This window comes from Salvia miltiorrhiza, unplaced genomic scaffold (assembly GCF_028751815.1).
Source record: "Salvia miltiorrhiza cultivar Shanhuang (shh) unplaced genomic scaffold, IMPLAD_Smil_shh fragScaff_scaffold_39, whole genome shotgun sequence".
Lineage (NCBI taxonomy): Eukaryota > Viridiplantae > Streptophyta > Magnoliopsida > Lamiales > Lamiaceae > Salvia > Salvia miltiorrhiza.
The window spans coordinates 413,361-436,890 of NW_026651458.1; the positions used below are offsets into that span (position 1 = coordinate 413,361).

A 23,530-nucleotide genomic window follows, 5' to 3' on the forward strand; every position below is an offset into this window, starting at 1 on the left:
TTGGATCGGCTTCTGGTCCTGACATTGGTACCAGCTTAACAAGTCAACCCCACTCCCTTTCTCACTCTCCCCCTAACTGTTAAGATGGCTATTAAAAAAATACTCAGTTTCAAGAAAATCACAGTTCATTGTGGTTAAGACTTGACGGGTTTTGGGATGGTACACCTATACCCCTTTTGGTTAACTCCATATCCCACAAAGACACATTTAAGGGCACAAGGAGAGAGTTTAGTTTTCTCATGTTTGGGATTATGAACAAAAATAGCACAACCAAATACCCGAAGTTGAAGAGTTAGGGCGAGAGGTACTGAGGCTAAAGTGGACAATTTCTGTAATGGAGTTTGAAGCTAGAGAGTTCTAGTGGGAAGGCAATTTATGAGGTAAACAGATGTAGCAACAGCTTCAAGCCAGAAATGGGTGGGTACCTTAGACTCAATCATCATGGCACGGGTCATTTCAAGGAGGATTCTATTTTTTCGTTCAGCAACACCGTTTTGTTCGGGAGTATGGGGACAAGTGGTCTGATGAATTATGCTTTTTTGTTGACAGAAGTCCTGCATGGAATGATTGATAAATCCCCCCCCCCCAATTATCGGTTCTAAGGGTCTGGATATGTTTTTGAAATTGAGTTTGAATCATAGTGAAAAAATGGGTGAACTTTTCAAAAACTTGAGATTTATTTTTAAGAAAATACACTCATGTCATCCTAGTGCAATCATCAATAAAGAGCAGAAAATATCTAAAACCTTGACCTCCCGTAATAGGTGAAGGCCCCCAAACATCATAATGAATTAAATAAAAAAATCAAATTAACTTTAGTATTATTGGGTTTGAAAGACTGTCTGTGGCTTTTAGCCAAAACATAGGTTTCACAAGATAAATTTTCCTTCTGCACTAAGTTTGAGAATAAAATCTTAAGGTAACCCGTGGAAGGATGCCCTAACCGACGATGCCAAAGCCAAGCTTCCCGGTTAGCAGTTCCATGAGCCAGCATCACCTTGCCTTGTTGAGCTATCTCATCCACATAGTACAATCCATCCCGCTCAGTGCCACGCCTAATAATCCCATGCGTCCTGATATCCTGGAGGTGATAAAAGTGAGGATGCATTAGCATGGTACAGTTGAGCTCTTTAATAACATGACTAATAGACAACAGTTTATGAGAAAGAGACGGAACACATAGACAATTTGAGAGACGAAGAGTTGGAGAAATTTCTATAGTACCGGCTCCTTCAACAGAAGTCAAGTCACCACTAGCAGTTTGAACATGTGTTCGGTATGATGTCGATGGTTTAATAATATCAGTTTTATCAAACGTCATCGTATCAGTAGCTCCACAATCAAAGATCCACCCTTTATCTCTATCCCTATTATCACAAGAGGTTTGATATGCATCAGAAACATTTAGGGAATTTCTACATAATTGGGGACTGATTTTATTATTATGTAGAAGATTAGGGCAATTTTGTAATTTCTGAGAGTCTAGGGGGGCAGTTTGCATAACATGGGGTAGATTTTGTAACTTTTGTGATTTCTCGGACTCTAGGGGGGCAAAATGTAAGAAATAGGGTAAACTTTGCAAATATTGAAAAGAACTATAGCTAATTTTGAGTCACCCCTTTTTACACCAGCCGCCTCCCCTTCACAATCGTCCCCTCCATTCAGCCCTGCCAAGAACGCTGGTCCCGTGGCCACCGCGGCTATTCTCGCGCCCACCGCTGTCGCTCCGGTTGGTTCCTGACCTTCTTCACTGCAGTTACCAATGCCACTCGCCACTTTCCCTTTTGCGATTTTGTGGTTGTCTTCCCACCACTCCGGGTAACCGACGAGTTGGAAACACATCTCCTTGGTATGTTTATTCATGCCACAGTGGGTGCAATAGAGCTTTGATTTGTCTTTTTTTTTAGCGATGAGGGATTTCCTAAGCGCGATTGAGGGATTCTGCCGGCGGTGGTGTGCTGCGGACGGCCTTCCAGCCGTAGAGTAGGGCAGTAGGTGGTGGCAAGTCCGGTAATATGCCTAGACCTGCCTCTGCTGCCTATGGCCACCTTCATGAGGCGAGGCCATAGAGCGTAGTTGTTGCCGTCAAGTTTAAATTCGAGCATGACGTTGTCGGAGTTTCGCATCAAATCGGCGATTTGTTGGGTTAACTCATTGTTTGTGTTTGTGGAATTTGTGGTTTGTATCTCCCCTGATATTTTTATTTTGGATTTTGCAGAAGAAGAAAAAAAAGGATACTTTTGATCGATGTATAGGGTTTGGAAAAGGTATATAGAACAGTGATGAATTAATTTTTTGAGTTCCTATGATTGTCTAACCTGCTCTGATACCATGAAGAAACATGGTATTGACATAGAGAAAAAAAAGGTTGCAAAACATTGTAAGAGAGAGTAGGCTGAGAATCTGTTTTGTTTGTATTTCTTATCTTTTGTTGTAGATTACAAGAACCCTTTATAGGGTTGGAAAAGAGTTACATAAGGAAAGAAAGAAAAAAGATTCTGATTGCTTGATCCTTGATCCTTGATTGTAGAGAATGATCTTTGATTGTTTATTGCCTTAATTAGTTTCAACATGCAAAAATAAGATATAGTAAGATTGCTCAAGGATTCTGGTGAAGTTGTAGCAATGACTGGGGATGGAGTGAATGCTCCATTGAAATTGTTGAAATCACATTTTTTGAGGGCTATGAACAGTAAAATACTTTTTTTTTTATGAAATTACATTATAAATAATACAAACCACACACACACCCCACCTAGTGGTTATTGTGGCCGAGAGTACTCGAACCTGTGACCTCTTGGACAACAGGCAACCACCCCAACCACTAGGCCATCCCAAGGAGACTTTTTTTTAAATGACTTGAAATATTGAACAGTAAAATACTTAATTTGAGGATTATGGGCTATAGAGTATTTAATTTGGGAACTATAAATTATTCAATTAAATAGTGAATTTGTATAAGTATATATTATTACCCCTCCGTCCCGCCAAAGTTAAAGCGTTTCTTTTGGGCATGGAAATTAAGAGCTAATATTTAGTTGTTTAAGTTTGTTTGTAGATTTGTGGTTAAGTGATTATTTATATAATTAATTATTTTAAATTATTATTAAGTCAAAATTAAATTAATTAATCTAAAATTATTTTTATTTATGATTTATTAATTATTTTTAAAATTAAAAATCTGAATTTTTTTTTTTTAATTCTTAATAAATTGAAAACAGATCTTCATCATTGCCCCTGCAACTCCGGCACCTAAAAACACAGATATTGCTTCACCGCCGTCACCCACCTCATCACTGGCACTTGTAACTCCGACCATCTTCATCTACAAACAACAACAAAATACAAACTCGCAGTTACACAAAAGTTACAATTTCTAGATCTATTTCAATGACTTCTTCACTCAATGGCTTCATTAATTTCATCATTTTCAGATCTATTTCCCTCACCATTCCCAGATCTAGTTCAATCGAACACAAAAGTCAATCAAAATATTGACCCATAGTCACATTTCCAGATCTACACCTCAATCAAATTCAAATCATTATTTATATTTACCTTTTCAAAATTATCCGAAGCATGTTCTCCGCCACCTTCTCCGCCAGTCCCCCAACGGTGGCGTCAGCGATTGCGGTGCAGAGAGGGCGGCTGTTTCAATCTTAGGTGAGGAAGGTCGGAATCGAAGAGAACAGGGGACCAGGCTTCGATTTGGTAGTTCGCTGAAATTGAGAGAAGAGTTCAGAGGAAGACAATGAGAGCAGGTGGAGTAAGGCGGCGCTGCTCACCAGTCTTCCAGAGGCGGCGGCGGCTGAGCCGTGTCGGCAGTTTTAGACAAAGATCTAAAGGTCAACTTGTGTGGATGTTCAATAAAGATAAAGAAAGATAGAGTGAAGAGAATAGAATGTGAGAGAGGAGGGCGGCACCAGACCGGAGAATGAGCATCGACGGCGAGATGTGGGGAAGAGAGGGGCGACTGCTTACTGCAAAAATGGGTTAGAGTGTTGGAAAGGGTTTGATCGAAGAAAATAGAGAGAGAGAAAGTGATGGTGCGGAAATGAGTTGAATGAGGTAGCCCAATTGATTAATGGAGTTGATTAATAAAAGATAAGGGGTGTAATTAGTTTTGTTAATTAGAGTTTTAAATTATCTAATTTTTATTAGAAAGGGAAACGACTCAATTTCGGTAGGACGACAGACGAGCCTAATTTTTTGTGCTCTTTTTTGTTTAGTGTCTATGTCTAGATCGAATCGTCTTCCTTTATTTTGTGTTGTTTTTTGTCTGGGAGGACAAACTGATGAGGCAGGGCTCGAAGAGGCTGGAATTAGCAAAATGAAGCACTTATTTGAAATCTGGGAATGAGTTCGGGCATGGTCATGATATTGGAGTCTTGCGGTGAAGATAAACTTCAATGCAGAGACATACATATGCCAACCGCTTGACTAGATGTCATGGTCAGAATAGATAGTACTGCTCAGAGCAGTAGTTTCGCTGGTGACTCAACTCAAAACACCTATTGAATTGACTCAATAAATATGAACCCTAGACAATAATAAAATGATAATCAACTAACAACCTACTGAAATAAAATATTGAAAATAAAACTAACGAAATGAAAATACTGACAATTTAATCTACTGATTTAGAATGACATAAAGAAATCAATATATTGAAAAGTGCGACAAACCTCAATCAAAGTCAAATAAAATAAAAGAACTAAATACCAATAACTGTTTGAGAAGATGGAATCACAAGTCACTCCTTACAACTTCACGGAATAGAAATCCAATACTGAATTAAATTCTAACTAGAACAAAATACTTTAAAAACTCAAAGAACTCAAACCCTAGAAAAGTAATGTTTTTGGTGCCAGTACGTGGGCGGAAGTCATAGGTCAAAAAGAGTAGTCAACCTCTTTAAATAGTCTCATTTTCATAAAAAATGTTTCTTCATTCTCTTAACTTGAGCGCGACACTTGAACAAAAGAAGGCCCAGCGTGCTCGAGCGTGAAGGAAAGGACTCGACCACTGGGATTGTGCAGCGGGCGCAAGGGAAAGCTCGACCGCTGAGCTTTGCACTCGGACGATGGGCAATGTGCACCCCTCGACCGCTGGGATGAAGAACTCGGACGATGGGCAATAAGCCTGTCACAGCTCGCTATTCCTAATGGTGGTTTAGCCGCAGTTATGACTTGGGATGAGAGTTAAAAAGCGTGGAAAGAAACGTGACTCAACTTGAAACACCTCTAGATTGACTTGCAATAGGACATGGACACTCTAGCAGTGGTAAGTTAACCCAATGTCGTCCCTCAAGGAAGATCTTTAAGGACTTTTAATTATGTCACAAAAAAGCAGTAAACTTGGATTATTAAACTAAAACTTGTAATTAAAAACAGAATTTAAAACTGAACTTAGAATTAACTAGGCGAATTAAACTATTAAACCCTAGGCAAGAATTACACGCTTAAAGTAAATGTAACTTAAGAATTTAAAGACTTGTAAATTAAAGGTTTCTAATCTAATTGACATAAAACTAAAGTGGAGAATTTAAAGGAAAGCATAAACATAATGAAAACGCATAATTTAAATTGCATGATTGAAATTGTAGAATTTAAATTGCATAATTTAAAGTGCTGAATTTAAATTGCATAATTTAAAGAAACGCATAAACATGAAAGCAAGTAATTTAAAATAAATACTGAAATACCGTAAACGTCGCAAAGATGAAATTGCCGTCACTCAATCCCAATCTTCGAAACAAAATTAAAGTAAACTAAACTTGAAAATAAACTAGAACAAAAAGTAACTAAAAGTATAAGAACTAAGAAAGCATGTAAAACTTAAACTTTGGCTACCTAGCGGAAACTAAAGATTAGGGCAAAGATTTGATTCTAACTAAGTGTCGGAGGCAGAAGGATGTACATCTTGATTCACGTTCAAGCCCCCTTTTATAGACTTCATTCCAACCCTAATTATCATCAAACTCGCCTTACAAAACTGGACTCTTAAGGAAATAGAATCGTGCATTCAAAGGTAAGTCCAGTTGGATCGTGCTCTGCAAGTAATCTTAGCTCTGGCGAGAAATCATTAACTCTGGAAAAAGTATGCGGACTGGTAAGGTATGACAGAGCTGGAAGTCAGCTCTGGAATTAGCGAGCTCTGGCGAATATGGCAGAGCTGGAAGTCAGCTCTGGATATGTCGACTCTGGCAAAATATGTTGACTCTGGAGAATAGTCAGCTCTGTCGATTCTTCCTAGCTCTGGAATGTGTTTACTCTGGCGCGTAAGTCAGCTCTGTCGAGTTTAGCTCTGCTCTGACAAGTTTGTTATGCTCTGGAGATTTCAGCTCTGATAGTGAAGTTCAGCTCTGGAGATATGAGTTCTGGTCTGACGATGTGAGCTCTGCTCTTTCATGCGCCTTTTCAGCTCTGGACACCAGAATGAGTCATTTTCACCCAAAATCTCCAACATCACACTCTTCCATCTATAAAATCAAAATCTCCTGCAAAGCATAAAATAAACCCATAAACGCACCAATTTCCAGTATATTTAACTCAAAATAAACACATGCAAACCCCCAAAATACGAATAATTAAGCATAAATCAAAAGGACATTTACTTAACATAAAAGTATTTTGAGAAAACATGACATTAAAATAAAGTACTAGAATCATATTTGATCATTCAAATACTTAAAAAACATTCACATAAGGGTGACCTAATCGAGGTGGATTACCCAGAAATGAATACATTAACTTCCTAACGTAGAGTTACCATAATCAAAGTGTTTCGCAGTGAAAAACGTGTGAGATATACATATGAAGATGTATACTCAAGGTTACATTACTTGAAACGACAAAGGAATACCCGCTCAACACCATTCCCTTCCATCACCTGCTCAACCTGCACATTTAGAAATACATGCAGGGCTGAGTATAAAAATACTCAGTAGGCACATGCCGAAAATACATTCATGCAAAACATATACATATACACATTGTACTGCCAAACAGTAGCACACATGGGTTTTCTTGAAAGACATGTGCTTACTAAAACATTTTTTTCATTTTCATTAAGTCGAGTGGCCAGTCACATTTCCTTTCATATGTTCCATATCTGTTCTTTCTATCACGCGCCGGGAAGGAGGCCTCCTTCCACGGACGCCAAGACTGGTCGCAAGCGACTCACGGTCTCCATGAGTGTACACGTTAACCCATACTAGCATACCTTTGTCTAGCATAGGGTCCCAATTAGATTTCCTTTAAAGTTGGCAAACCAACACAGATAGGATACATACGTAAAACATAAATATTTTTGGCAGACAGTCATTTCATTTCATAAGAACCATTTATCATTTGAGCATAATATAAAACTGAAATTAACAATTAAATCATTTCATGCATATATTCGTATAAGAGGCCTACGATACGCAGGGGATCTCTATATACGTATAGTAAAAGTAATGCACACCTGAAGATCTTAGCTTACTCTCGTAGCACTCGAGGCGAACTCACTTCCATCCTCTGCTCGTATCTTCTAATATCATAACATCGAAGATAACCCATGGGCTAAGATAAAAGAAATCGGTTAGGAACCTTCTTACTAATGATGCTCTTCCTATCTTAGTACTATTCTATCACTCCTCATTACTACAATCCAACTTTCTCAATCACATCAGTATAACGCTGCTTAAGTAATCACTAATCCTACTCTCGACTTGACGCTCATATAGAACTAAACTACATTAACAAACAAACACATAGAAATGCATACACATAAGCAATAAAAATCCCAAATTAGTCATTGGAAAAACTAATCAAGTTTAATAACATCTTTGCAATCATACTTAAAAACTTTTTGTAAAATCGGAAAATATTTTTAGTTGGGGAAAAATTCCCAAAAATTTAATTTAGAAAGTCAAAGACACATAATATCACATTCTTACATCATTTATCCAATAATAATTCACATTAAAAAGTTATTCCACTTTATAACATTCTTGACAAACTAAACTCTGGATTTCTTCATTGAAAAATTCCCAAAAATTCACATTAAGCTCACATAATACACAATAGCACAAATACATGATCAAACGACTCAAGAAAAAAAATCAAACTCGGTTTCCCCTTTTTCTCATCACATTCGGTTAAGACCTAAATCCTTAGGGGTTGGCTCGTTTCGTCTCATATCGCATACATAAGCTCAATTAATCATCAAATAGCCATATATAATCATATTCAATATATAACTCTTCACATATGAAAGATCTCATACAAACGCGCAGACTAAACTCGGTGAACTTTCACCATTTAACAATATTACTCAATTAAATTATGCTATCATCCTTTATAAAGTTCAATTAGCATATAGACATCATTAATCTAAACATTGACCTCATAAATCAAAAATACCCAAATCTTAGTAAACTAAACTCAAGCAAGTTTATACATATCCATCAATTAACTAAATTGATCATTAATGAATAGTCCTATCATGCTTATAATCAATTAACCTTAGCCAATTTAATCATTTAACATATAAATTAAAAAGTCCAAATTTTAAGTAAACTAAACTTTTTTTGAAATCTTTAATCATGCATAAATCATCAATCAAACTTTAGATCTATCAAATTATCCTACTTAATTACATATAAAAACCATCAATTAGCAAATTAAAGCATATAAGAAAATTTGCCCTAATTCTATTAAACTAACTCACATCAAACTTCACCAATCGATCTCAATCATTAATCCAATCCATTAAATACCATATTAGCATCCTCAATAACACATATCAATCATCGATTCATCAATCAATGATCAAGATTAAAAATTCCCAAAAATAGGTAAACTAGACTAACTCAAAATCCATAATTCATTTTAGGGAAAAGGTGCAGATTGGCCCCCGAAGTAGTAGCCCCTATAGTGTATAACCTCTCTTACTCACTGTGTGTGCAACTAAACCCCTGAACTCCGAGAAAAGGGAGCAAATTCCCCCCTCTGACCTAACGCCGTTAAGTGTCCGTTAACGTTTGGGTTTAATTGAAATTTGCACCCTCTACTTCAGGGGTGGATCTGCACCTTAATTTTTTTATTTTTTTCAGCAACCCACCTCCGGCATCAACTTAACCGCCCCCGTACTCATCGGCTCCAACTTACACTTTGTCAGCTCGCACATGCCCAATCTCTTGGTTGTCGACTGCCCACCGCTTACATGCAGCAACGCCACCAGCTTCTTCACCGCCCCGCACAACATCATCTCCTCCAACACCTTAACCTTTTAGGCTTATCTTGTGATATTAATTGTGTATATATTTATCTATATAATATATATTTAAATTTTATTTATTTATTTTTGAATAATTATTAAAACTCTAGATAATAGTTATGATTTTATTTTTGGTTAATTTAATATTTATAAATTTATTTTAAAAGAGAAAAAAGAATGGATCCGGGTCAGGACTCGAGACCATGTGAATCTAATGGATCTGGACATGAATCTCGTTTTTTTGGACCTAATGGATTTGGACCGGATCCTGACCTAAGTAAAAAAATACGGATATGGATTTGACCAAGCAGGATTCGATACACGTCCACATCTGGAGTTGGTGATGTTGTTGCATGTCGGCGGTAAGCAGTCAATGATCAAGAGATTGAGCGCGTGCGAGCTGACAAAGTGTAAGTTGGAGCCGATGAGTACCGGGGGCGATTAAGTTAATGCCGGAGGTGGGTTGCTGAAATTATAAAAAATAAAAAAAATAAAAAAATAAAAAAAATTAAGGTGCAGATCCACCCCTGAAGTAGAGGGTGCAATTAAACCCAAACATTAACGGACACTTAACGGTGTTAGGTCAGAGGGGGGAATTTGCACCATTTTCTCGGAGTTCAGGGGTTTAGTTGCACACACAGTGAGTAAGAGGGGTTATACGCTATAGGGGCTACTACTTCGGGGGCCAATCTGCACATTTCCCTTCATTTTAAATCCAATCTTTACACATGGAAAAAGTCTCAATAGGATCTCAATTACATAAATATCATCTCAATTTAAGAAAAGGAAAAGAAACTTTTTTGAAGGGCATGAACCCTAAATTTTTGAAAATTGCAAAGATTTAAAAGGGTGGTGTTTTCTTGCTTGATCTATCCATATACACTCATATCTAACACAAATATAACTAGATCTAAGTAATTACCTCACTTACTTAAGGACTTCAAAGAAAAGTAGCGATTTTCTTGGCTCAAAGCTTGAAATCCCTTCAATCTTGTTCTTGATTCAATGTAGTAATAGTTTAGGCTCGATTTTTGATGGAGATCTAAGTATAGAAGTGATTTGTGAAGCTTGGAAATGGCCTTCAATGGTGGTAGTGAGAGAAAAGAGAGAGAGGGAGAGAGAGAGAGAGTGGAGAGTGGCGAGAATGAAGGGAGGGAGGAGAGAGAAGGAGCTGTTTTGTTTAAGTTTAAAACTTGCTCACTAAGTTTCATTTAATAAAATGCTTAATTAATCTCCCACTTGGCCACTTGTTTGCAAAATATCCCATGCTTGATAAATGAATTATTGATACTTTAATAATGTAGTAAAGTGTAGGGAAAGCTACTTAGGGAAATCATGTACTAATTAAAAAAAAAATATAACACTTAGGCACTAAAAATTCACTTTTCACTTATCTTAGAAAATAAATTCAGAGAAATTCTGTTAGGAAAATTATAAAATGAATAGTAACATTACTATTCGCCAATTAAAACAATCATAACATTACTACATTCGATTAAAAATAATAATAATAATCTCATTCGTTACAATTTTTTAAAACTAATCTTGGGGGCTAACATGCTCACGAAAATCATAAATCACTCGATCAAAATCACACATGTATCAAGTAGGTCACATAATAGCTAATCAAATACTCTCGCTCAAAACATATCATTGCAATCAGTCAAAATCTAACGTGAATTTACTCGCCTCCCAATTCAGACTCTATTTCTCTAGTGATTCTTTACTCACTCACCCCGACTCTATTTTCTAGTCAGGCATCATCATAAAACTTAATAAAATAAATAGTCACAAAGATAGTTATGCATCCTCAATTGGTAACAGAAACTATAATCTCTTTTCGATTCAATCAGTATCTCTATCTAAACACATCCTATGAATATAACTCACTTAATAGGTCCATCATCGGACTTCTAGAATACTCTCATGTAAATCTATCGAGAAGACTCCATCCTATCCGTTATAACCTCTCAAGTAAATATTAGAAAAAGCCCGAGTCACCAAGACTCTATGCTCAGGTTTGCAAAACCTTAATGTATTCCTTAACACTAATTACCAGAATAGTAATGGAATAATAATGCAAAAAGATACGGGGTGTAACAGAACCCTAATTATAAAAATTAAGCCCTTAATCCATAATTAAAAGCTGGGGCATGACAGAGCACCCCTCGACTGCTGGGGCGAAGAACTCGAGCGATGGGCTATTAAGAGGACTCGACCGCTGGCTTTTGAGCCTCGATCGCGGGAGTGGAGCGGGTACCTCGACCGCTGGGAGATAGGCCTCGGCCGTTGGGTCGGCGAGGCCTCGGCCGATGGAATTTGGGCCTCGATCGCGGGTGCAAGGGAGGCCATCGACCGCTGACTTCATGGCCTCGCTCGCGGGGTAGAGAAGAACCTCGGCCGCTGGATTTTTGCACTCAGACGATGGGGCTTGAGATGGCCTCGAGTGATGGCTTCTTGGCCTCGATCGATGGGTGTGAGCAAGCCATCGTCCGCTGAGTTCAAGGCTCGGCGAAGAGTCTGTGCACGTGTCCATTTTCTCCTTAATTTCTCATCTTTTTGCTAAGTATACAACTTTCCACCAATTTAAACTCTTCTGCAAAAAGTAATGCACTCTTCATCAAATTCACCAAAACTGACAAAAAATTAGTTTAAAATATCATCAAAAATCCCTCAAAATATGAACAATTAGGCATAAATCAGCTGGTGTTGGGCAAGATGGAGTTGATTTCTGGGAGAGAGTGTTGCAGCTTAGGCTATTTGCTGTTGACCAAGAGTCAGCCTAACTACCGCTCAGAATCAAGCTTTCAACATGAGAAGCATCAAGGGCAAGAAGAGGTCAAGACAGAAGGAATGGATTTGAGCAGGAAGATTGACTGACATCTTGGGCAAAATTATGACGTGGCAGATAAGATCCGCTGAGCAGGAACATTGAGTGACATCTTGGGCAAGATGAAGATGTGGCAGATGGAGAAGATAAACATGGAAGAGTCTGCGCAAGGAAGGACTCTGGGCAAGACGTGTTTGGTCAAGATGCTGACGTGGCAGATAGTCCGAATCAAGAATGGATAAGGGTGAACGTTTATCCCTTAAGATCTGGAAGATGATGATATACTTGAAGTCTTTTATGATAAGGATGGATCTGGGCGAGATAGCTTCAGGCAGAGAGTTCATGCAAAGTTGGAATCTGGGTGAGATGAACCTGAACAGTCTACCAAGTAAAGCACTCTACACAGCCCAAAGCTTGCAGCCTACTCCAACTCTTCCCTATAAATACTAGCTGCATACACACGAATGTGGAGACACAAAGAGGAGATCAGACCATATTTGAGAGGAGAACCACCCCAATCCTTAGTTATAGTTTTTCGTTTTTGTTAAGCCCTTCGGGGCAAGACGCTAGTTTAGTTTATTGTATGTTTGTTGTCGGCCGCATTGGTGATTTCCGTGTTTTTATTTCCATTTAATAGTAAGTTTTCATTTTATTTATTTTATGTCTTCATTTGCTTTTATGCTTGTTATTTATTTTACATCTAGTTAAGTTTATTAATCTGAGCTGGGAGTGATGATATGAATATAAAATCATAAATCGTGAGGTTATCTTGGGCGTGAGAATCTGCTTATGTATGTTCCCGAAGTGCTTGGCTTGATTCAAATATGATCTAATACATCTCGATTAGTTAACTGATCACTAATTAATTGAGTAGATTAGATTACCAATAAATCAAGGTTATAGGGTGTGTACGATCACTTTGCGTCTTGAGAGTATTGTGGGCACGAGAGGTTGAAGTAGACTACGGTCTGCCAAAGTTCAATATAAGATCTATCTAGGGCTCAATGTTTCTTGGTTTAATTGCATGCTCTGAGGTGTCCTATTGCATGGTTAGGTCAAGATGGTTTATTGGTATAGGGTGTCCCTTACCTTGAACACAAGTAAGGGTAGATTTTCTTATACAATGGAAGTGCACATGACAAGTGAGAATGGAGCACAGACCATTGGTAAGTTATAACTGGTAAACATACATATAGTAGTGAATATCTTAGTCGATGACCGATCGAGTTTATATTTGTTAATTCATTGCTTTGCCCAGGTTCTTCTTTTATTTTAATTATTTCTTTTAGAGTTTCAGTTTTTATTTTCTTTTCCCTCTTGCCCATGATATTGTCCCTTGAGACTCCGATAAAGTCTCTCGTGACCAGGACGATACGTCCACCTTTTCCCCTTTCTTTTTTGTGAACGTGACACGAGACGCAACTACACCAACTCCCAGTGGGATCGACCCTCGCTTATCACTAGTACTACGCCTGTCTTGGGCAGGGTATTATAAATTTATTTGTACGTTAGCTGGAATGACAACTTCGATTAAAACCCGAAGTCCAGCTGTCGTCAACGACCTAAAAAAAATACTACTCAATTTTGTTGAGACGGAGAAAGTTAAATTGGAACTATATTGAATAAAATAGGGGCTATGAATAGAATTATTCTATAGTGGTCTACGTTGTCCGTACACCTTTAGAAATACTTTTATGTCATCATCCATGATAAGGATTATACTATAATACTATGTTCTTTAGATTTCGGCCCAATTAGTACAGAACAAAGAGTTGGAAAAGTGAAAAATCGAACAAAACTATTAATTTTTGTTAATCTTGTAAACCGTTGTACTTAATTAACAATCAAGGACGTAACTTTGTTATAAGTCGAAAGAGATAGTGGTTGAGGAAGGAAAAATCTGAGAATTCGCGATATAAGTTGGTTAATCAAAATCTAACAATATTCTAAAATTTATGCAAAAAATTGTAATTCACAACCTACACATAGCTTGGCTGTGAATGATGAAAAGATGAGTTATTCACAATTAATACTATGATTAAATTGCGAATTGCATGCCCTTATTTTTTCACAAATTCAAAACCAATTAATTAAGTTATGGCTTAATTGTGAATTATATGATTTTAGCCTATATTCACGATTAATCTATATTCGAGTTCTAAATTAATGACGAACTTAGAAATAGTCATGAATTCAATAACATTAATAATGCAAATGTCACAAAATTTCTCATTTCAAAGACAGTTAAACAAAATAAACATGATATAACCATATATTTGGACACAAAGACAAGATTCTTGAACAATGAATAAAATGATTACCAATAACAAAGAAAAAATTTCTATTCCTATTCAAAAGCTAACAGCCGTAATCGCCTCTCCTATCCTCCACTGCCTCTCTTAGCAGTTGCCGCCGCTATGAATTGCCTCTTAGCCAAGAGGTTACTACTGACATTTATATATAGCCATGCCTATACCTAGGCATAGGCACAACAAGCCATTGCCTAGGGCCCCAAATTTTTTGGTGCCCATTTTTTAATATATATATATATATATATATATATATATATATATATATATATTGGAATTATATATTATATTTTTATAAGGATTCATCTAAGAGTATGGTTGAACTGGATAAAAGTAAGAAACTTTTACCTTTGAAATTGCAAGATATATTGTATTTGCTTTAAAATAAGAAACATTCGTCCATTTTGGGTGAATTCATTTTGTTTCTTTCACAATTACTAAAAGTTGGTGGCTTTTATGTTTTGCTAAATATCAAATACTACTATATAAATGGATACCATAAAAAAAATTACACTACATATAAAAACCTATTTTAAAATTCTTGCTTAGGAACCCGTGAGATATAGGTACTATATAGCAAAACACATTTTGAGTGTTTTACTCCTTCAATAATTAAAATAGATCTAAAGACAATTATGTAATCTTCCCCTAAGATTGTTTTAGTTTATCTTTTTTTAATCTTTGTGTATGCATTTTATTTTTACTATATGAAAATTGATAATTTTGTATATTGACTCCACTAAATAATCATAAATAAGATAATTTTCGAGTTAACCTACCAACAATTGATTCAAGAATATGTACGCACTAAAAATATTAAATATAACTTTGAAATGAAATAAAATATAAACACACTTATCAAAATATATTTGACTATTCAAAATATTTTTTTAAATGAAATAAAAATATAATTTTTTTTTTCAAATGTGCGAATTCAAATAATCTGTATGTGTTTAGATTTGACTATTTAGGGCCTGTTTGATATGGGTTTATAGGTAAGATAAATTAAATTAATACAGATTAGTGTGATGTTTGATATCATGTGCAGTTAATATGGTCAACTCCTACTTAATCCTACTTCTCCATGCTATTTTGTGGGATTAACCCATACTAATAATCCGCCCACCCCCCCTAGGATAAATTTAATACTGAGAAGTTGGATAAAAATTCTGTTACCCTTCCTTACGCATATCGATGCAAATGCCCAAGTAATGGTGGACACACATGATATTTTTAAAATTATGTGAGGATAGTTTTGGTATTAGATAATATAATCCAACATAATCCTATGGATATCAAACATAATATAGGATTAAGTAGCCATGATATCAAACACCCATGAAATAATATAAATCCACACTAATTTCTCAAGATAATTTTAATCCTAATCAATCCCATGAAACGGCCCCTTAACAGTTAAGGGTGATGTAATTACACGTGGTTAGAGCAAGTGAGGTTCACGCGATGAAGAAGTGTGTGTGATTAGTATTAGAAAGTGTGGGTGGTGGCTGTTGGTCATATGCCACAATATACGAATATTGAGATTCAATGTACTATAGTTTGTGTTTAATTCTGTGTCTCATTGTTTATCAAAAAAAAAAAAATGTGTGTCTCATTTTTTATTTTAGTTATTTTGTTATATTTTTCGGTCTATGAAAGAATTTTTCCGAAGGAAATGATAATAATTTTAAGAAAAATTATTGTTGAGTGTATTAGAAGTGAAAAAAAAATTATTGAATGTATTGAAACTGATGAAAATGTGTTTATAATTATAGTTCAAAAACATATACTCCCTCCGTCCACGAAATGAGTACCCATATTTCCTTTTTCGTCCGTCCACGAAATGAGTATCCATTTCCCTTTTTGGCAAGTGTACCCCACAAAACTTTTTAATTAATACACTAAAAAAGGTGGGACCCTTATTCTATTCACACTACACTCAATACATTTCTTAAAACCCGTGCCGTCCACAAATGAGTACTCATTTCGTGGACGGAGGGAGTAGAAAATTTTTTTGTAGACGTCCGATAAAAGAAAACTAAGAAGTTTTTTCATAGATAGAGGTAATATATTTTTTCTTCAATTTTAACTTTGTATGTTTTAATTCCATATTGTGATTATTAATTAGAATTTATTCCATCTAATTAGGGTATATGGTACTTTTTATCATTTAATTTCATTTTTATTAGTTAATAATAACTTGATAAATTCAAAATCATGCATGATATATATTTTTATAAAATTTTAATATTTTAAATAAAAATTAAGTATAATTTATAGTGTTATAATAAATTTTACTCCCTCCGTCCACCAAAAATGGGGCACAATTACTATATTTGGTGTCCACAAAAAATAGGGCACTTTTCCTTTTAAGACATGAGCCCACCACTTTTCCTTATATTTTATCCTTATCAATACCCATTATTTACAAAAAAAATCAACTTTAATTCAATCTCAACCACTTATTTCAAATAATGGTGAGACCATTTCTCCACTAAGCACCAATTTTATGAAAACATGTGCCCAAGAAATGTGCCCCACTTTTGGCGAACGGAGGGAGTACTTTATAAAAAATATTATTGAAATAATAGATATAATAATAAGACACAATAACACATACTCTTTCCGTCCTCTAAAATGTATCCAATTCATAAAATGTATAATTCAGTCTATTTTTAGCAAGTTTTTCACTCACAGTAATATAAGATCCTTATTCCACTCACAACACATTCAACTATTTTATTAAAATTCATGCCATTTACAAATAAATACTTTTTATAAAGAGAGAGTATAAAATTATGGAACATTAAATTTCATCCCCACAATATACAACCCACAATATACAACATGCCTTTTGAGCCTAAGCTGGTACTATATATATTAGACTCCAACCATCCTTGAATTCAGTAAATATATTTCAGCCAAACATCTCCCCCTCTCTCTCTCTCTCACAAACATATTTGGTGTGAACTACTTAAGGAGTGTGCTTCTGCACTACTGCTATACTATATATATATGTACACACACAAACACACACCCATATATCGCTGTCTGAACAAAAAATAGAAAGAAAAAATGGAGAGCTCAAGAAGGCAGGATTTGAAGGCATCAGTTAAGGTTCCTGATGAGAACACTATTGATTGGAGAGGAAAGCCTTCCAACCCCCAAAAGCATGGAGGAATGAGAGCTGCTGCCTTTGTTCTAGGTTCTTTCTCTCTCTCTCTTGATGTCACTATATATGCAAGAGAAAATAGATATTTTTTTTAAAAAAATATTGTGTTGATATAAGTTGGAAATAAATATATAATGTGCAGGGCTTCAAGGATTTGAGATAATGGCAATAGCTGCAGTTGGGAATAATCTGATAACATATGTTATAAACGAGATGCACTTTTCGTTGTCGAAATCTGCAAACACAGTCACAAACTTCATTGGCACAGTCTTCATCCTCTCACTCCTTGGTGGCTACCTTTCTGACTCTTATCTCGGTTGCTTCTGGACCATTCTCATCTTTGGCTTCGTTGAACTTTCGGTATATATTTCCCCCTCTCTCTCTCTCTTTATATATATATATACATACATATATTTCCATTACCTTTTGTCCTCTCTCTCTCTCTCTCTCTCACACACACACACACACACCAAAAAAGAAAAGGTAACGTTTCGCCCAATTTGAGGTGGCCGAGTGTGGGAGATTGAAGGTTAATATATAAATCCAAAAACCTTTACATTTGTAACGTATAATATTATGTTGAATTTCTCGTACAGTTCAAATCTTGTCTACTCTGGTTTTTGTATTATTTTATAAAATTAAAAAATTTTAAAGTAAAAACCCAAAATGTTCATACAAAAATTAATAAATACTACAAATTACGGTACTTATCCCCCAATCCCTCTCCTCTCACTCAGAACATATTTATATATATTTATCAAGTCATTCGTACAAAATACGATGACATGATATAATTTTACTATCGACATTTATTAACACTAATAAAATAAATTAAAAAAAAAAACGCAGTGGTAACATCAAATCCAAACTGCTCATGGAACATGACAATCATCACCTATATTTCTCATGCACGTCACTTCCCAATCCCCACGAAGTTAATTAATTTTCTCGTATTAAACCTTTAAAGACAATTAGGGTGCGCTTACTTTGATAAAAAATGAGAGAAAAAAATATATTTTTATCTATTTTCCATAATTTTCATATGTTTAATATGATGAAAATTTTCTTTGAACAGAGTCAAATATTTTCTCGTACAGCTCATTTTCAACCCTTTTCTCTCCAAATGTTGGATAATACTATCTCCTAGCGGTGTGAAAATATTTTTCAACATTTTTTTTATCTTTTTTAGTAAATATATGATAAAAAAAGAAAAAAATATAATATTTTATTGTATTTTCTTATCTATATATGTTTTTCCAATGAAAATTTTACAACAAAAGTGAACGCATCCTTACGTGACATGAGACTTTGGGCTTTAATTAAACACTAATCACATATATTATCGTGTAGTGGATGACATCATAAATATACTGTTTTTATAATTTGGATGAAACACAGGGTTTGATCTTGCTATCGGTACAAGCCCACGTGGGGCAGCTGAAGCCGCCGCCATGCGACATGGTCAACGACAGCGCGCAGTGTGTTGAAGCGAAAGGGTTCGAAGCCTTAATATTTTTCGTGGCCCTTTATTTGGTGGCGTTAGGGAGTGGGTGCGTTAAGCCTAACATGATAGCACATGGGGCAGACCAGTTCAACCAAGACGATGAAAAGCAATCCAACAAACTCTCCTCTTACTTCAATGCCGCCTACTTCGCCTTCTCCATGGGCGAGCTCATCGCCTTGACCGTCCTAGTTTATGTCCAAACGCACTCCGGCATGGACATCGGCTTCGGGGTGTCGGCCGCCGCCATGGCCATGGGCCTCATCGCCATCATCTCCGGCACAGTTATGTACCGCAACAAGCCGCCTCAGGGGAGCGTCTTGACCCCTATCGCACAGGTCACCCATCTATCCCTTACATAATTTATTTAATTTCTGTGTAACAACTCACATGGGAAGTTATAATTTTTTTAAAAAAAATAATCAAGAATTCATGTGATTAGTGACGCACGAAAGAAACATGTATAGTGGCACCATTCTTCCCCCCATAAATAAAGATGCCCTTTACAAAATGTCCCTATTTTGTCAACTTTTCTAGCTGTATCGGGTAGGATTATTACACTATTATTATTATTTGATGCATGTACTTTATGTAATGTTTAGCTCATGTTAGCAATATCTTTTTTTAGTTTTAATATCCCCTACTTCATCCGTGTACGAAATGAATACTCATATTTTCTTTTTCGTCCGTCCATAAAATGAGTATTCATTTCCCTTTTTGATAAGTGTATCCACACAACCCTTTAATTAATACCTTTATAAAGTGGGACCCTTGCACATGACAATCAATACATTTCTTAAAACTCATGCCGTCTTCAAATGAGTACTGATCATTTTGTAGGGAGTAATTGTTATTGAAATCATTTATTTTATAAATTACAAAAAAATCAAATTCTGATTTGTTCATTTTCCCTTTAGCTTCAAATAATTAATAAAAGGAATAAATTGAACTTTGAATTTTATGTAATTTATAAAATTAATAATTTCAGTAATTAACAGTTTATGAGATATTAAAATTAAAATAAATGTATAAAATAAAAAAGATTGATGATGATAACATGAGCTAATGTAGCAGTGCTCACATAAGATAGGTAGGAAAATATATTTCTTTATTTATGTATGTATTTGTTTACTAGTGTTAGGAACTGTTTGTATCAGCTGATTATGAATGCATTCTTGTTTTCTTTAGGCTGATTAAGATTAAATTATCCTCCAACTCAAATCAAGAAAGAAAAAAAGATTAAATAATCCCCTGGTAGTTGAATAACATAAGTTCCACTTGATGCAAGTGCTGATTAGGCATTAATGTGTCGGACTATAATACATTAATTCTGATATGTCGGAAGATTTGGCATCTAGCTTCCACCTAATATATATCTATTTAATTATATATAATGATTGAAATGAGTTTATATAAATTCATCATTTCAATTTAATAGGTGATATTATTTTATTTAAACGTCTTATTTTAATATATTACTTTTTAAAATAAAAAATTAATGCATAACAAATAATTTTACATAATTCATTATTTACATCATATTTCACGGTGACACACACATAATTATCTATTTTTCATTTAAAATAATATCTTTGCTTCTCTCTCATTCTTTTTGGCCAAATATATATCCTCAAAAAATTATACTCTCTCTCTTCTATTTTATTATAAACTATTCGTCTTTTAACATTCGTGCTTAGACCTTATGACCTACTGAATTGTGGGATGAAATAAATATTATATAGCATAAGAATTATTTTTAATTATTAAATTATGAAGATCTACATTAGTATGAGTTTATTATATGAATTTATGGATTAGAGTTCAATAAAAAAATAAATTACTTTGAATTCATTATTTTTTAACGAATTGATAATTTGTAGTAATAAACTTATTTTACACGATAAATTCGATTTGTATAACAATGACACGACATAAAGAAATAGATAAATTTTTAATTTATTTTACATTTAATGTAAAAATTCATATCCAAATTTATTTTAAAAAATAAATAACAAATTTTCCTCTTTTTCTTAGGTGATTGTGGCTGCGACTTTGAATAGAAAGCAAATGTGCCCATCTGATCCCGGGATGCTTCATGGCAGCCACTCCAAGGAGCCTAATACTGACAACTCCATTTCCGACAGTTTTTCCAATAGTCAACTCACCCAAAGATTCAGGTAATTAAACTATTTCTTCATTTTTTTAATTTCATACCTAATTACAATTCCTTTTGGATTATTTTCCCTGGGCATAATTAATTAACTAAAAAATACACACAGACACGTCACGAATCAAAGATCACATATTCGCTACTTCTCGTTATAATATTGGGATTAATTAATTAAATCGACATATATTGATAAGATTTCAAAAATAAAATTGAGTGCGGAACAAACCTTTTATACATATTTATTTAAAAGGATACACAAAAAAGAAAAAAAAATTGGTTTTACATTTTTCCCATGTAGAGATTTTAGTTTTACACATACTACAAAAATATTTTATACGTACTATTTTCACGGTTTTACCATCCTATGAAAATATATAGTCTTTTTTCAATTTTCACGCAAATTAAAAAGAAATGCATCTAATATTCCTTAACAAAATACTAATAATATGTGATTATTCAGTTTTACCCTTATTTTTTGCTCCATACTCCATATACCATTCCCATAAATATTTAAGAAAAGTTATATTAGTAAAAGCATGCTTTAATACAATTTTAATTAAGAAATTGGATTAGGTTTTGGTCCATCTCAAAAAATAAAGATTAATTTCGTTTGATGGATGTATTGTAAAATTCTTCTAAATTTCTGGGATCTAGATCTGTTTACCCCACAATTTAGTGTGTACCACCGTGTACCATTTCTAATTTCTTTATTTTATAGTAATTATTATTTATAAAAATACAAATATTATTATATTATAAACTCTTATTAATATTTATCACTAAAAATTGAAATAACTTTGAATTAATTAACCTAAATAATGTATTATTAATTCAAATAAATATAAAAAAATATTTATAAACCCTAATTGGATGAGTGAACCCTCGTTAATTATCTTTATATTATATTAAAGCATAATACATTAAAATTGAAGAAAAAATAATTAAAAATTATAACAAATTAAGAGTGGTATACGGTGATACGCATATTTGAATTGGAATTGGGCCGGGTTGTTGGTAACGAGATATAATTATGTGTATTTGCGACACCCTAATGCGACACTAACAAAAATCCAAAAATCATGAATTTTTTATGGCAGATTCTTGAACAAGGCATGCATGAAGAAGGAGGATAGCGAAGAGGAAAGTGGATGGAGAGTTTGCAGTGGGGAGCAAGTGGAGCAAGTGAAGATACTGATCTCAGTGATGCCCATATTCGCGTGCACCATCATCTTCAACACAATCCTCGCCCAGCTTCAGACATTCTCCGTCCAGCAAGGCAGCGCCATGGACACCCGCCTCTCCGAATCCTTCCACATCCCTCCCGCCTCCCTCCAGGCCATCCCCTACCTCATGCTCATCTTCGTCGTCCCCCTCTACGACGCCGTCTTCGTCCCCTTCGCCCGCCGCCTCACGGGCCACCGCTCCGGCATCAGCCCTCTCCGCCGCATCGGCGCCGGCCTCCTCATCGCCACCTTCTCCATGGTCGCCGCCGCGCTGGTGGAGCGCAGGCGCAGGGCCGCCGGCGCCGCTGAGCCGCTGCGGATCTGGTGGATCGCGCCGCAGTTCCTTATATTCGGGTTCTCGGAGATGCTCACCGCCGTGGGCCTCATCGAGTTCTTCTACAAGCAGGCGCTGAAGGGGGGCATGCACGCGTCGCTCACCGCCATAACCTACTGCTCCTACTCCTTCGGCTTCTTCCTCAGCTCGGTGCTGGTGTCGCTCGTGAATCGCGTCACGGCGCGGTCGGGCCCCGGCTGGCTCACGGATAACAACCTCGATAACGATCGCTTGGACCTCTTCTATTGGCTGCTTGCGCTTCTCAGCTTCCTCAACTTCCTCAACTATCTCTTCTGGTCGAGCTGGTATAACAATGGCTTCAAAGTTGGAGGCGGCGGCGATGACATTGTATGACATATGTATAGGATAAATGATCATTTGCTCCTTTTGAAGATGGATAGTTTGATGATGGATAGTTGGATATGTAAACATGTCCCTTAACCGCTATCATTAGCATTAAATTAACCACCTAATTAAGTTGATGTTATATATCGATCGACTTATCATATAGTATATATATATCAATGTGTATGAACTTCGGTTGGCTGGCATGCATGCAGCGCGCACGCACACACTCGATTAGGTGTTTGCATATGGGATCCTCTCCATCACGCACCTATGACCGTTTATTTTTCATAATTGATACTTTCGCCGTCCATGAAAGAATTTCTTTGGAGAGAGTAGTAACATGAGTTTTAAGGAAAAAAATTGTTTAATGTATTGAAAG

The 23,530-nt window shown here is 35.6% G+C and overlaps 1 protein-coding gene and 2 long non-coding RNA genes across 4 annotated transcripts; 1 reads left to right on the top strand and 2 right to left on the bottom strand.

Moving 5' to 3' along the window:
* Positions 1-792: 792 nt before the first annotated feature.
* LOC131002921 (uncharacterized) lies at positions 793-4,311 on the bottom strand. Of its 2 annotated transcripts, XR_009094462.1 has the most exons (3): positions 3,559-4,207; positions 1,225-3,325; positions 793-1,081 (listed from the first exon to the last, which is right to left on the bottom strand). It is a non-coding gene; the product is annotated as an uncharacterized LOC131002921 (long non-coding RNA). The 2 variants fall into 2 exon arrangements; XR_009094463.1 differs by lacking the exon at positions 793-1,081 and having other exon boundaries at positions 1,421-3,325; positions 3,559-4,311.
* A 1,426-nt stretch (positions 4,312-5,737) lies between these two features.
* On the bottom strand, positions 5,738-10,410 carry LOC131002922 (uncharacterized). The gene is made up of 3 exons (XR_009094464.1): positions 10,187-10,410; positions 7,468-7,565; positions 5,738-6,900 (listed from the first exon to the last, which is right to left on the bottom strand). It is a non-coding gene; the product is annotated as an uncharacterized LOC131002922 (long non-coding RNA).
* A 6,845-nt stretch (positions 10,411-17,255) lies between these two features.
* Positions 17,256-23,292, top strand: LOC131002923 (protein NRT1/ PTR FAMILY 4.3-like). The gene is made up of 5 exons (XM_057929416.1): positions 17,256-17,608; positions 17,718-17,935; positions 18,974-19,414; positions 21,111-21,253; positions 22,344-23,292. The coding sequence occupies exons 1-5, from the start codon at positions 17,479-17,481 to the stop codon at positions 23,155-23,157; spliced, it is 1,746 nt and encodes a 581-aa protein (XP_057785399.1). The 5' UTR covers positions 17,256-17,478; the 3' UTR covers positions 23,158-23,292.
* The last annotated feature ends 238 nt before the right edge of the window (positions 23,293-23,530 follow it).

Bases quoted from the DNA above. Each gene is read 5' to 3' on its own strand.
- LOC131002923 (XM_057929416.1), top strand. From the start codon at position 17,479: ATGGAGAGCTCAAGAAGGCAGGATTTGAAGGCATCAGTTAAGGTTCCT. The intron at 17,936-18,973 runs GTATATATTTCC...GATGAAACACAG, and splicing joins TTGGCTTCGTTGAACTTTCG to GGTTTGATCTTGCTATCGGT. The intron at 19,415-21,110 runs GTCACCCATCTA...TCTTTTTCTTAG, and splicing joins TCTTGACCCCTATCGCACAG to GTGATTGTGGCTGCGACTTT.